This window comes from Penicilliopsis zonata (genome assembly GCF_001890105.1).
Source record: "Penicilliopsis zonata CBS 506.65 unplaced genomic scaffold ASPZOscaffold_12, whole genome shotgun sequence".
Taxonomy (NCBI): domain Eukaryota; kingdom Fungi; phylum Ascomycota; class Eurotiomycetes; order Eurotiales; family Aspergillaceae; genus Penicilliopsis; species Penicilliopsis zonata.
The window spans coordinates 569,071-582,124 of NW_019208921.1; the positions used below are offsets into that span (position 1 = coordinate 569,071).

A 13,054-nucleotide genomic window follows, 5' to 3' on the forward strand; every position below is an offset into this window, starting at 1 on the left:
GCAAGTCAGTTGTTAGCATTGAGGAATAAGTACAATAGGCCGCTGGAGGAGCTCAGTGGCTCTTCCAAGCTCATCCAAATTTAAGCAGTGCCGGTATATACCGTGGCCCAGTGTCATGTACACTTATTCCATGATGGCGAATATTGCCTGCCACTTGGGCGAAAGCCTAGTGTTAGGAGGGAGGGTTCGGTTGGCAAAATAAAGAGACTGTCGCAGACATTTTGTTTTTAGTCCAAATAGGCCTTTAGCAGTATTATTCTCTTCATTTAAAGAGCCAGTTTTATAAAAACAGGTAGGAATGTAATGTTGCTGGCATAAGAGAGGGATGAAGAGGAGAGAGAGAAGGGGAGAGAGAGAAGGGGAGAGAGAAGGAAGAGAGAGAAGGAAGAGACAAGAGGAAGGAGACATGGTCACATGAAATAATTAAACAAGACAAACTGGATATTCACAGAAGAGATGGACGGGTAAATGGATAATAATAGTAGAATGTAACTAGTATATTTACCACTACTATTTACTACTATTCACCCCTTCAATATACTGCTTACTACACCATGGAACTTTCCCCCTCCCTGCAATATGTCCCCTCCCTCGACTCCCGCCCCGTTCAGGAGGTTCTCGATTCACTCTCTGCCTTCCAACCCATCACGTCGGAAAAAAACATCTGGGCCTTCTGGCACTCCGGTCTCGCCTCTCTCCCACCCTGGTGTCGCCGGAACGTAACTGATTGGATCCAATTGAATGGAAGCGACTGGAAAGTCCGGATACTGGACGACATCCCCGACTCTCCCAATAATGTCGCAAGATATATTCCCGAAAACATGCTCCCGGAGATCTTCCGGAAGAAAGCCATGACCGGCCCGTTTGTAGGCCAGCATTCCGCCGATTTGATCCGCGGCGCATGCTTATATCTGCATGGCGGCGTGTGGATGGACGTGGGCATTCTCCTCTTCCGCCAGCTGGACGGGATCTGGAATGACCTGCTCCAGAATGAGAAAGACATGTGTGTCATGCATATGGGCGGCACGGGCATTTCGAACCATTTCATCGCGGCCCGCCGCCAGTCCCCCCTGGTGAAACACTGGCATGATCTATTCGCTTACCTGTGGAAAGACAGAACAGACTGTTCCGGGCTGTCGGCGCATCCCTTGCTTCTTCCCGTGCTGGAATCGGGCAATAAATTCCATGGAGACGAAGCCACGAATCATTTCGGATGGGAACATGTCTGCTCTCCGGACAAAATCATGGATTACGGTGCCCATATTCTAGTCTGGCAGAGACTGGTCATGCTGCAGAGCGACGAGTTCGATGGCGTCGACTATTTCATGGACAAAGTCCTCCTGCTGGACGTCGTCAATGAAGCCTGGCGAGGAGAGAAACTGTTTGGATGGAAGGGCTCAGACTTGTTTGACGCGTTGAATTCCCCCGTGGATCCTGCGTCCCCTGCTTTCAAGATGGTGATGACTCTCCTGGCCCAGGCGTGCATGCAGAAGGTGTATCGCGGCAAGGAAATGCTCAAGTACCCTGCCTTGGGTGTCTTGTGGGATGACCACGAGGGCGCAGACTGCCAGGAAGGGACTTTGGCGGGATTATTGAGACATGGCAGTGTTCACTTTGAGCAGAAAAGACAGCTCGTTTATGTGGCTAATCCTCGCCCAGTGGTGCTTCACAAGGGGGTATACGAGGTGTAGCTATTATAATCTACAGTTATCAGCCCTTATCACCATAATTATCGGGATGTAATGGGACACTAGATAGCCATCGACAAGCTCAAGTGGAGGATCATCAAGTCGGAAATGCAAGGGCGTGCTGGTGACGCGTCGTACTCGCTGTGCTGCTGTTGCGTCTGCTCTCCTGCACGACGGACTCACCCAGATGACTCAGGCTCACCAGGAAGCGAAACGGCTGTCGTCGTGGGTCAGCTCCCTGCTAGATAGATGAGACCGAAAGTGCTGCAGGGGCGGACTCGGGGTTGTCGTGGGCGCCTGGAGGTGGTGAACGAGAAGAAACAGCGACAAGAGAAGGAAGAGGAGGGGAATCCCTCGCCTGAGGCATCAAGGCGTGACTGTCGTCCTCAGGCATCAACGTGTGACTGTCGTCCTCAGGCACCCACTGCTCCAGCGACGCCAGCCGGCGCTCCAAGTTGTGGACGTAACTTGCACAACGTCAGATCTCATTCAGATCACCATGTTTTTTTCACTCGCTCTGCCCGGTAACGAGCGATGAGAGACGCTGGTCTCGTCGGAAGACAATCTGATCGTCGGCGATGAACACGATGATGGAACGGCAGACAAAAAGAGCTCCAACGGGAATACCGCTGCTCAGCTGGCGGAAGAGCTCGACGCGGAGACCAGCTACACCGAGCAGGAAGCCAGGCGGCTGCGATGGAAACTCGATCTGCGACTTATTCCTCTACTGTGGTTTAACGTCCCTCTGTCGGCTCTGGACAAGGTCAGCATTGCCACGGCTGCACTGTACGGATTGAAGACAAACCTCGATCTAGTGGGCACCCAGTACGCATGGGTGGGCAGCATCTTCTACGTGAGTGCATTCTCTTTGAGGACTTGCTTTTGCTTATGGTCTTTCAGATCGGCTATCTAGTTTAGTGCTTCCCTGCCGGTTCTCTCCTGCAGAAACTCTCCATAGCCAAAGCCATGTCCATGACCATGTCTCACCACATATAGTGAAAAGGTCAGCTCGCAGGTGGCCTTGGCTAGACCATATGATGCTTATACTTCCTTTCAAGAGTATTAATAACGACAGAAGATATTTTCATGATATCAGATTGCCGTAATATTATGAGTCTGACGAGTGCTCTATTTCTGCACCATTCGGACAGAGTCGCCCTCTCTTCACTTTAGCTCTCCATAACATGGCAGCTATACAGATCAAAAGAAGAACCGTGGTGACGACCGCCATGATGGCCTTGCCCGGGTGCGAGGAAGAGGAGACGTCGATGCGTTTGATCGACCATGGGTAGCACGACGACTTGATGATGATGTACATGCCAAGGCCCATGTACAGAAAGGGCACGACCCGGTCTGCGTATCGCTGGGCCAGACGCAGCACATGGCGCTGCTTCATGATCAAAAACGCCGCGAGACACCACAGCCCAAGCAGGATGTAGTACGTGACGACGTAGATGGCGATTTCGGGCCCCTTGGCCTGCGCAAACAGCGGGATGTATGTCCCGATATTATCTCCGCCATTCATCACCGTGATCATCGAGACCTTCAGGATGCTCTTCAGACTGGAGAGGAAATGGGATTGTTGTTTTTCCCCTCCGTCTTGTCCGTCTTGTCCGTCTGGTAACTGCCCCGCGTTCTCTTCCCCCTCCCCGGTCGGAAGAAGCAGATCAATGAGTTTCCAAACCCCCAGCAGGATGGGCAGCAGACCGAGAAACCCAATCGGCTCCGAGGGAAGCACCAGCGAGGCCCCAAACCCAATCATGCTGATGATCACTATCACCGTGAAGCCCACGTACTGCCCGACCGTGATCTTGACGGGCGTCAGCGTCGGGCTGGTCGCCGCCTCGGCAAAGAACGTGGTCAGCACAAACAGGTCATCGATATTCGTGATCGCGAACGAGCTGCATGCCGTCCCGATCGATTTGCCGAATTGCATGCTGGGGGGTGTTTCTTGCAGGAGGACGGTGGTGAGTGAAGCCTGCTTGAGCTCAGACCAACTTTCGACCGAAATTACCTGCAGTACGGCGGACTGTAGGTTCGAATCCGCAGAAACATTTTTTTCAAAATACTTTGGTATGTTTTCTTCCTGTTTAATACTGGCGATATATATGACTCCAATCAAAGACTACTCTGATAGTATTGATGTATCTCTGTTTTGAGCGAGCAAACTGAAAGAAGAAGTCGACTATACCTTCCACCGCGTCTACACTGTGGCAAGACCAGAGGATTATTGAATAGCAAATGCCTCTCATATGATTAGTTACACGAAATAACCTCCAAAGCTCAGACCATTGAGATCTATTTATATTCCTCTTCATCAAAATCATCAAAAACCCAATCGTCAGCCAAAACAAGCCGTTCCTTGTCTTCCGTGTACTCGATTGGACATGGGATGGGTTCATTCCGCTGTGCCGATGCTGAACGTGTAAGCTTTGTCCAGTTCCGACTGGCTAATACTAGATCCGCCTGGAGGGTTGCATTGTCTCTCCCTCCCATGGATCACTTGCGTGGCGAAACAGTTTGCGCCTGAGCGCACTCAGGCCATCCGTCAAGGCATGATAGTGTGTGGTATTGGTCTTTTCTGTTTCCTTGACGTAGAAATAGTGAAGCTGGCGTCTTCTGAACAGTTCCAGCTCTGTGGATTGCTCTTCAAGAGACAGTTCTTCAAAGTCTTCCGGTAACGAAGGACGCTGCAAGGATTCAGACACACTGTCGCCATAGTTCTGCAGGCTTTCTGGAATCCCTCATTGCAGAAAGAGCGGAAGCACAGCACAGTGTTGCCAGTCAATCACTCCAGTGATCTTGAAGTCGTCAGACACAAACACATTGTTCGGCTGCAGATCTGGGTGTCGTATAGTTGGCTGAGTGAGGGATACATCTGCTGATAGCATATAACGGTGCAATCTGGAGATACTTCTGCAGGCTCTCGATATGTTCCAGATGCGAAAGCCGTTCATAGTCGAAGATCTCACGCCGAAGTGGTTGTCCGAACTGCCTCAAGTATGCAATCTCTTTACTGGCGCCGGCTTTCAAGGCTGCAGCCTGGTCATCTAGAACGTGAACCTTGCATTAGAAAGACTAGGAAGACTGCTTACATGGGCCCCGGTCGACATCTAGTTGAAGTCTTCTTCCATACCACAGCCCAAGACTGGTATCTGGCCCGACACAGAATTGCTCCTGAGCGGGTATGACAACGCGGTTCGTTTCCCGTTGTAAGTCTTTTGAGTAATAAATACATCCACACGAAGGAAACTGTAGAGGGAAGAGTTGGGCCTCCAGTTTGACAATCTCGGTCACAACTGTCCGTCAAGCTGCTTCACACAAGTCGTACCAGGTATCCCCTAGGTTCGTTCCACGAACAAGCTCCATAAAGATGTATTCGCACCCTGCAGCATTGTCCGCTCTGGTGGAATACCCAAATATCCTTCGGAGTCGGGATGCCATGCAGACGGAGGAAATCCATTGTTGCCACTTCACTGGCGACGAGTAGCGACTTGGGTTCAAGTGACTGGATAAGGAATCCGAGCAACCATTTGAAAACCATTGCGCAGAGTGAGAAGAAAGGTGCGATTGAAGCCTCCCTCGGCGAGTTTCCTGAACCCAACGACGTCTTCTTCGTTCTGGTTGATGCATTCAGCAGCCAGACGCTTCAGTCCGGCGATATTGAATATGCGCTCTCTTTCAGAGTGTATTGTTTTATCATTATATCTAAATTATGAGTCATAGGATTTTTTAAACATAAGTAAATAGCAGAGGCTTACATCCAGCGCCCGCTTGTGTATTGGAATAACTCATTGGACCCTCGAGAGAGGCTTGCAATGCCTCGTTTGGAGAATAAAATCGTAATTGAAGGAGAGTAATACACATTTTGATGTCTTTTTATATACTGATAGGCCTTCATAGTGCAAGTGATGAAAATGCAGTGGTCGTGAAGAATTGAAGGGGTAATAAGGTCAGAACTGGTGAGAATAAACAATAAAATAGATTTATTAGTAAGATAGTAGATATATTAAATAGAATACTAGAGGTATAGAATATATTACTGTTTTTCATAGAGAATCGTGTAGTTCTACTGATATAGCTCTAGTGATATTATATAAATTATTAATATTCTTATTCTCATTAAGCTTAACCATATTTACAGTACAACCTCTATATTAATTGAATCAGGATGAAGTAAGAATTACTTCTCACTATAAGAGACTAGGCAGAGGGAGGAGAGTCTGCCGAAGAACAAGCCGAAAAGGCAGTGTACAAGACAGTGGTGAACATTGTCTCGGTGACAACATGGAGACCTGGATCGACAGACGAAGACTGCGGTACAGAGCTTGGGATTCCAGAGCCCGAGGGAAGACTGGAAGGTCCGGTTTGGACAGCAGAAGAAGAGAAATCGGTGGCGCTCGAGCTTGGGGGTGATGAAGAGGGCGTTTCTCTAGAGGAAACTGGTGTCGAAGCAGCAGCAGAAGCAGACGAAGCAGCGGATGCGGCTGAAGCAATTGAAGGAATAATTGATGAAGATGAAGCAGCAGCCGATGAAGATGAAGCAGATGAAGAAGCAGCGGATGAAGCAGATGAAGAAACTGGAGAAGTGGAAAGCGTGACGGTCTCTGTATAGGTGAAGGTCGACTCCAAGGTGATGGTGGAATACCAGGTGTCGGTCGAGATGGCTGTTTCCGTGACAACGCAGGGGTTGGTGGTATAGCGGTTCAAGACAAAGGCACTGGTATGCGAGGTGGTTGTGAAGGAGCCAGTGACGAGATAATACAGGTTCGACCGGGTATTGGCGTACACAGCCTGGCAACTCTTCAGGACACACATCACCGAGGCAGTCGCTCCACTGCCGGCCCCTGTCACCACTGTTGTTCCGCCGGTGATGGCTGCCGAACAGTCGGCGCTCCAGTAGGCTCCATTCGTCGACCAGGCGGTGGTAGGGCAGGAATTCAACGCAGCCCCTGCAGTCACTGGTGTGCAGGAGGTGATGGTGGTTGTCACCGGCACGGTGCTGCTGTACGTGCTGGTGACGGTTTCCGCGACGGTCGACACGAGGGTGATCTCGGAGACGCCGGCTGCAGCGGCCTGCCCTGCCAGGAGCAACAGGGCCCAGGGAGACGTCTTCATAGCGAATGAAGATGTGAAAAGTCGATTCTTAATGGGTGAAGAGGAAGAGAAGATAAGACAATAAGGAGAAGACAAAAATTCGGCTAGAATTGCCACATCTAAGATTGATTAATCCTTCTTCGCCTCTCGGCTTAAATCGCCTCTTTTATAGCGGGTCTATCTTAGCTTAGCTAGTATAGAGTATTATTATCTATAGAGTATATAATAGATTAAAGGATTAATGGTCTGCAATATAGTATAAAAGAGTAAGATACTATACTTATAATCCTAATATAAAGCTATCAAAAACAATAAATGTTAAGAATAGAGATAATATTAGGTTATTAGACAACTCTGATTTAGCTATAGAATAGAGAATGCTTAGAATAACACTAATAATATTAAATTAATATATAAAGGTCTAATCTGATCTGTGACACTATAGATACTTTACAGCCACAGGTATAATATACTCTATATGCCCTACTTCTAATAATAAATATCTATTAATTGTATATTACAACTCTTATGGACCTTAAAGTCTAAGAACAGCAGAACTACTATAAGAGTATTTTGATCTATTCCATTACACTCTAGTGCTATACTCCAATTCATAAGACTCACCCGTAGCCATCTCAATGCCTCCCGGTCTCTCTGTCCTGGATGTATCTTTCGACGAAACACGCATTCTTGGACTCCAGTCTTTATGATGGCGGAAGAATTGGCGAAGATAGGGAGCAGAGCCACACAGGATGATGAAATTGGCCTCGATGGCTCTGAAGAGGGTTACTTTCAATGCTAACTGACGGTGAAGATACTTACATAAAAAGACAGGCAAGGCCGATATTATGCGGTTGGTCATTCGACGCCAACAAGGGGATCAACGTCACCAGGCGGACAATACTGGTGATCACCGTCCTAGAGAATCAACATCATCCTTCAGATATACAGTGAATCTTTCACCTACAGACATCCGATCCCGAATAAACACATGATCCCTATTTTCTGCAGCAGTGGGAGATGCATCCCCCATAGAAAAGTGACCGGGATGGCCAGCAAGACCACATCGCTGGCTGTGTTCGCAATGGCTGTTCCCATGTACAGCCCTGATCGACGCTTACAAGCCGCAGGGGGAGACACGGTCCATCCCGCCTGGATAGGATGGCAGGCGAAGATGAGCCCCAGGACGAGAGAGAGACTGTATGCCGAGATGCCGGCTCCAAGAACCCACAGGATATACTGCCACATACGCACCGATTTGAGCACGCGATAGTACAGCATGATGACGGCGAGTTTGGCAAACGCCAGCGCGGGGAGATATAGGACTGCGACGGCCAGAATTGTCTATTCATTAGTTGGGATGGAAAGATGAAAAGATGGAGTCTATGGGCGTACCGTTCGGTAGGCGACGAGACGAGAGACAGGCATGTTCCAGATGTGGATTGCGAAGCTTGAATGTGCGTAGCCATCTATCCATGTCAGTGTGGGGATCCTATAGGGGTGTAGATCTTACAAAGAATCGTTGCTTGAGTCCCGATGGAGAAGATCTATTCATCGTTAGATGTTTTCTTCGGGTGTTTTTATCATTTCATCCTACCCAAGCAAGGACAATTGATACTAGAACAAAATAAGTCGAGTACAAGGTGAATAGAGTAGGAAACTCACCATCATCCCACCACAGCTTTCTGATCACATACGCCTTGGTATACAGTCGCATCAGGAGAAAAAGCGTGGACACTGTCAGTCCAACTGCGACGGTGATGCGATTAGCCTGGTGTAGCCACGGCGTGGAATGGAAATCCGGGGTGACGCCAGGGGGTGGAGGACGCACCCCGACCGTGTCATCATCCATGAAGAGAAAGTCGGTCTCATTCGGAATAAATTGAGTATGGAATACATTGAGTACGAGGACGTTGAAATAAAGATGCTCATTGTGGCGATGAGAATTGACTTCCGCCACTGACATAATGACTTGTTATGATATTTCTTATCTAAACAACACTTATAGGAGAATGAAGTACTAAATATAAGAATGGCATCCTTAATTCTAGTACGTGAGACTCCAGAATTCCTACTGAAGTGACAGGTAGAGTACAGATGTAAGTATACAGATGTATACAGACGTATATGGGGGAAGAGCTATTTTTACCCTCCATTAAGATCGACTTTTACACGTCAGCAATTCTGAGCTCTTATTCACCCTCCATCATCTCTTCATTTTCTCTTCTTAAACTTATCTATGAGATGTCTTGATGCTAGTTATAATTCAATATATTCAAAATGAGCCGACATTTTGTGGTGTTTGTAAGTTACTAGTCTAATAACTATCTATATCATGACTGATGAATAGGATGTGAGTGAGAGTTAATAATTAGGTATCAAGCATGAAAGGCTAACTGAGTGATATGTTGGTATAGGAAATGTAAGTGTTCAACCTCATCTAACAACTCTTCTGACTCTTCTTCAGTATAGAATTGGAGCAGTTGAGATATCACTCCATCGCCCTTTCTCCAGAGCAGCTGCGCGACAGGGAAAGGCATGCTTTTGAATACAGGGCTCTCGATCCTGCCGAGTCTTATGCAAAAGAAATCACCCCCAAAAGCCCTGAACAGAGACTGAAATATTCCATCCCCCAGGATGGAAGGATTCAACATGGATTCGACTTCCACTGGGCTGCACGGGTAGGTCTCTTCCCTGCAGACATCGACGTGCACAGACTGGAGTCATTTATGGACAATATGGAGGGTTATAATGAGTTCGCCGTCCTGGACATTGATCCCTCGACGGATGGTACCTGGATATGGCATAATTTGAAGAGTCGCTGTATCAATGCCACTAGACCTGCCGATGATCCTATTGACATAAGATCTGAAGAGTATATCATTCAACCACTCATTCTTCCTCATTAACTGACTCCATAGGATCCATGATGAGACAGCTCTCTCCGAGTGGTTAAACAGGAACCCATTTGGTCAAACCAGCGGTTACGGGACAGCCCCCTGGCAACGGATCATGTACGTGGCGCGCATCAGGCTATTGTTCTCTCAATGACTCGCTGATATCACGGTAGAATCTACCAGGGTCTCTTCCCCGATTCAGCAGAGGGATTCCCCTTTGATCTGTATGGCGAGTACGACGATCCAGTCGGCCTAGCGACCAGAATGCATGTCTCTGGGGAGCGACGGGGAGACAGCGAAGCAAGCAATCCATACCGAAATCCCAGCACAGCCTTCCATATCACATTCTATGAAAAGGCCCGGTCAGTGATTAATAGGAAGGACGTGAAGATTGGTCACTTGTACAGCAAGGAGGGTGGGCAGAATGACACGGCCTTCTATAAGAGTTCCGTCACGGTATTTCCTCTCTTCACTATGCCAATAGGTAGAGCTAAACTCTACTAATAGATTATTACTGCCGGCGGAGATCTGGAAATGAATGGACGTCGCATGGATGGGGGAAAATGCTGGACCATCCTTGTCCTCGCTCCTCCACGGTTCTTCGACTATCAGGTATCCTTCACGCCTCAGAACCCAATCTTTGTGGAGATGAGAGCTGGTGAAAGATCTCTCTATGCGGCCGAGCTCTTGTGCATCGTCTTCACACTCAAGAAAGTCGAGGCGGATTGGAGAGGGTTCTATGACTATATCGAAAGCCTGCTGGTGGAGGATTTCATGGATCCCAAGGAATACACCAAGCTGCTCTTCGATGACGAGACGTTCAGCCGGTCAAGACTTTATTTCTGGATCCTCGGCTGTCTCACCGAGTTTGATATCACCATCGACGACAATATCACACAGTGGAAGCTCTGGAGACAGGCTCGGATCGCACATATTTTCGAGCCCAGAGTTGAGGTATTCGACGACTTGAACAGGCTGCAAGAGCTCTGTATAGAGGCAGACGGAATTTGCCAGAGTCTGGAGAATCTCCAGACCCAGTTTCGCCACAAGGTAGAGACGGTCAAGGCCTTGCGGGACGGCGTATGTTTCTATTCACCATGTGGTCTTCCTCTCTGACAGCGTCTAGCTCTTCAATGCCAGTGCTTTAATGGAGAGTCGCTCTTCCACTCGCCTGGGTCAGAATGTGCAGCTGCTCACCTATGTCAGCATCTTCTACCTGCCATTAGCCTTCTGTGCAGTGAGTTCTTATAGACCATAACATGTTTTTCTCTCTCTCTCTAATGCTCTCTAGTCCCTCTGGGCCATTCCGAATATCACCCAGAGCCACACGCAGGCTCCATTCATCATCACGGCTGTCCTGGTCGGCTGCGTCACGTATGCGGTGGTCTTCAATCTTGGCAACATCGCTGAATTACTGGGAAAGGTGTACTTTAGATGGAGATCGCAGCTGCTGCAGGAGATGAAAGATGACCCGGATGATGCCTGGCAAAAGACTGGAGATCGGTTTGAGGAGTTCCCGCCGCATGAAGCTCAGAAAACCCCGTCCGAGTGGAAGATTGTCCAATATCAAATCCACAGGATGCTTCGGGGGAAGGCTAGACAGTGACAGTCCTGGTGTTGTATAGTGAGAAGTATTAGCAGATATAAGTTTCTTGATAATGATTACAAGTTATACAAGGTATAGTCTAGTTACTCACTAGATTTAAGACGAGAAAGATATACAGCTCTAATAGTATATAGTGAATGAGAATAGATATAAGTAGAAGTGAAGAGACTAATAAGAGAATTTTTCTCTTACTTGTACTAATATTATTAATTTCTTCTCTCACTCTCACTTCTCTCACTCTCACTTCTCTCACTCTACCTATATAAATGTCTATTAGTTATCGCTTCCTCTCTTCTCTTTGTCTCTTCATCACTTCCCCTTCTTCCTCTCTTCATCACTTCCCCTTCTTCCTCTCTCTCCATCATCCTGCCAACATGGCGCCCTCTCCGCCCTCCACCATCCTCAGCAATACCCTCGTCTTCCCCAACGACGACCAGCGCTTCTGGTGGGACACCATCGCGCCCACCATGCAGAACCTGATGACCAACGCCCAGTACGAGACCCTCGTCCAGCTTCAGCATCTGCTCTTCATCTACCGCCACGTGCTGCCTATCATGGGCCCCCGTCCTCGTCCTCGTCCTCGTCCTTCGTCTGGCCCCGGCTCCGACAAACCGACCGCTGTCTGGCGCTCCTTCATGTGCGACGACACCACCCCGCTGGAGATCAGCGTCAATTTCCATGACCGCAAGGCCACGGTGCGTCTGGGCTTCGAGCCCATCGGCCCTGACGCCGGCACCCCCCTCGACCCCTTCAACCAGCGTGCCGTGCAGCAGTTCGTGCAGGATCTGGAAACCACAAACACCGTCACGCACTGGACCTGGTACCGCCAGCTGAGTGAGATGCTGCTCGTCTCCCCCGCCGACGCCTCGGTGATCAAGGCCCAACTGCCCGCCTCGGAACACCAGTCTCAGCACTTTTTCGGCTTCGGCTTCGTCTCTGAGATCGATTCCTCCCTTCAGGCGGCCCCGCCCCCCATGAAAGCCTACTTCATCCCTCAGCTGCGCTCCATCTTGACCGGCGAGACGGAGATCAAGCTGATCTGCAACGCCATCAAGGCACTGGATCTTCCCGACGAGAAGATGACAGCAACCCCTTCCTCTCCACTCTTCACCTCCGCCTTGACAATGCTAGAGACGTACCTGGCCATCGACGAAACAAAACTGCGCGCAGAGTGTCTCGCCTTCGACTGCATCGATCCCTCCCAGTCCCGTCTGAAGATCTACCTGCGTTCTCGCCACACTTCCCTCCGCAGCGCCCAGGACGTCTTCACCCTCGGCGGCCGTCTCACAGGCCCCAATATCGACGCTGGACTGTCCGTCCTCTGCGAGCTGTGGGGGCTCCTCTTCGACCTGCCTCGCGATCATAAAGATGACGACCCCCTGCCGCTCAATAACCATCGCTCGGCCGGGATCTTGTTCAACGCAGAACTGCGCCCGGGCAAGCCAACCCCCGAGATCCAGGTCTACCTCCCTGTCAGACACTATGCGCGCACCGATCTCGCTGTCGCAGAGGGGTTGGCCACGTATTTCCACCGCCAGGGTTGGCACCACCTGGCGGCCTCCTATGTCCACGACCTGCGTGAAAGATTGTAAGTTGGTTACTGCTGCTGTCTGATTCGACAATCATATCCTAACGATATTCTACTTATAGTCCCTCGCATGCTATCGATACACAGCTGGGAACCCACACCTACGTCTCCTATTCCTTCAAGAAGGGGAAGCCCTACGTCACGGTGTACTACAACCCCAAGGTCTACTCTTGAGTCT

At 49.3% G+C, this 13,054-nt stretch overlaps 7 protein-coding genes across 7 annotated transcripts; 3 read left to right on the forward strand and 4 right to left on the reverse strand.

The window, feature by feature from the left end:
• Positions 1 to 554: 554 nt before the first annotated feature.
• ASPZODRAFT_70396 (hypothetical protein) lies at positions 555 to 1,691 on the forward strand (the record flags this gene model as incomplete). The annotated part of the gene is made up of 1 exon (XM_022729670.1): positions 555 to 1,691. The coding sequence occupies one exon, from the start codon at positions 555 to 557 to the stop codon at positions 1,689 to 1,691; it is 1,137 nt and encodes a 378-aa protein (XP_022579540.1).
• A 1,105-nt stretch (positions 1,692 to 2,796) lies between these two features.
• ASPZODRAFT_144343 (hypothetical protein) lies at positions 2,797 to 3,624 on the reverse strand (the record flags this gene model as incomplete). Its single annotated transcript, XM_022724997.1, has 1 exon — positions 2,797 to 3,624. One exon carries the CDS (start codon positions 3,622 to 3,624, stop codon positions 2,797 to 2,799), a length of 828 nt encoding a protein of 275 aa, XP_022579541.1.
• A 362-nt stretch (positions 3,625 to 3,986) lies between these two features.
• ASPZODRAFT_153342 (hypothetical protein) lies at positions 3,987 to 5,589 on the reverse strand (the record flags this gene model as incomplete). The annotated part of the gene is made up of 8 exons (XM_022725964.1): positions 3,987 to 4,173; positions 4,206 to 4,431; positions 4,565 to 4,738; positions 4,784 to 4,976; positions 5,104 to 5,196; positions 5,219 to 5,396; positions 5,450 to 5,478; positions 5,554 to 5,589. 8 exons carry the CDS (start codon positions 5,587 to 5,589, stop codon positions 3,987 to 3,989), a joined length of 1,116 nt encoding a protein of 371 aa, XP_022579542.1.
• Positions 5,590 to 5,891: 302 nt separating this feature from the next.
• ASPZODRAFT_168131 (hypothetical protein) lies at positions 5,892 to 6,887 on the reverse strand (the record flags this gene model as incomplete). Its single annotated transcript, XM_022726850.1, has 1 exon — positions 5,892 to 6,887. Exon 1 carries the CDS (start codon positions 6,804 to 6,806, stop codon positions 5,892 to 5,894), a length of 915 nt encoding a protein of 304 aa, XP_022579543.1. The 5' UTR covers positions 6,807 to 6,887.
• A 484-nt stretch (positions 6,888 to 7,371) lies between these two features.
• ASPZODRAFT_70649 (hypothetical protein) lies at positions 7,372 to 8,637 on the reverse strand (the record flags this gene model as incomplete). Its single annotated transcript, XM_022729686.1, has 7 exons — positions 7,372 to 7,561; positions 7,608 to 7,703; positions 7,753 to 8,129; positions 8,181 to 8,254; positions 8,299 to 8,332; positions 8,383 to 8,402; positions 8,451 to 8,637. 7 exons carry the CDS (start codon positions 8,635 to 8,637, stop codon positions 7,372 to 7,374), a joined length of 978 nt encoding a protein of 325 aa, XP_022579544.1.
• A 407-nt stretch (positions 8,638 to 9,044) lies between these two features.
• ASPZODRAFT_27059 (hypothetical protein) lies at positions 9,045 to 11,423 on the forward strand. Its single transcript, XM_022728076.1, has 7 exons — positions 9,045 to 9,090; positions 9,253 to 9,660; positions 9,707 to 9,799; positions 9,856 to 10,138; positions 10,190 to 10,762; positions 10,809 to 10,919; positions 10,974 to 11,423. The coding sequence occupies exons 2-7, from the start codon at positions 9,515 to 9,517 to the stop codon at positions 11,286 to 11,288; spliced, it is 1,521 nt and encodes a 506-aa protein (XP_022579545.1). The 5' UTR covers positions 9,045 to 9,090; positions 9,253 to 9,514; the 3' UTR covers positions 11,289 to 11,423.
• Positions 11,424 to 11,662: 239 nt separating this feature from the next.
• On the forward strand, positions 11,663 to 13,050 carry ASPZODRAFT_17950 (hypothetical protein; the record flags this gene model as incomplete). The annotated part of the gene is made up of 2 exons (XM_022727120.1): positions 11,663 to 12,876; positions 12,939 to 13,050. The coding sequence occupies 2 exons, from the start codon at positions 11,663 to 11,665 to the stop codon at positions 13,048 to 13,050; spliced, it is 1,326 nt and encodes a 441-aa protein (XP_022579546.1).
• Positions 13,051 to 13,054: the final 4 nt, after the last annotated feature.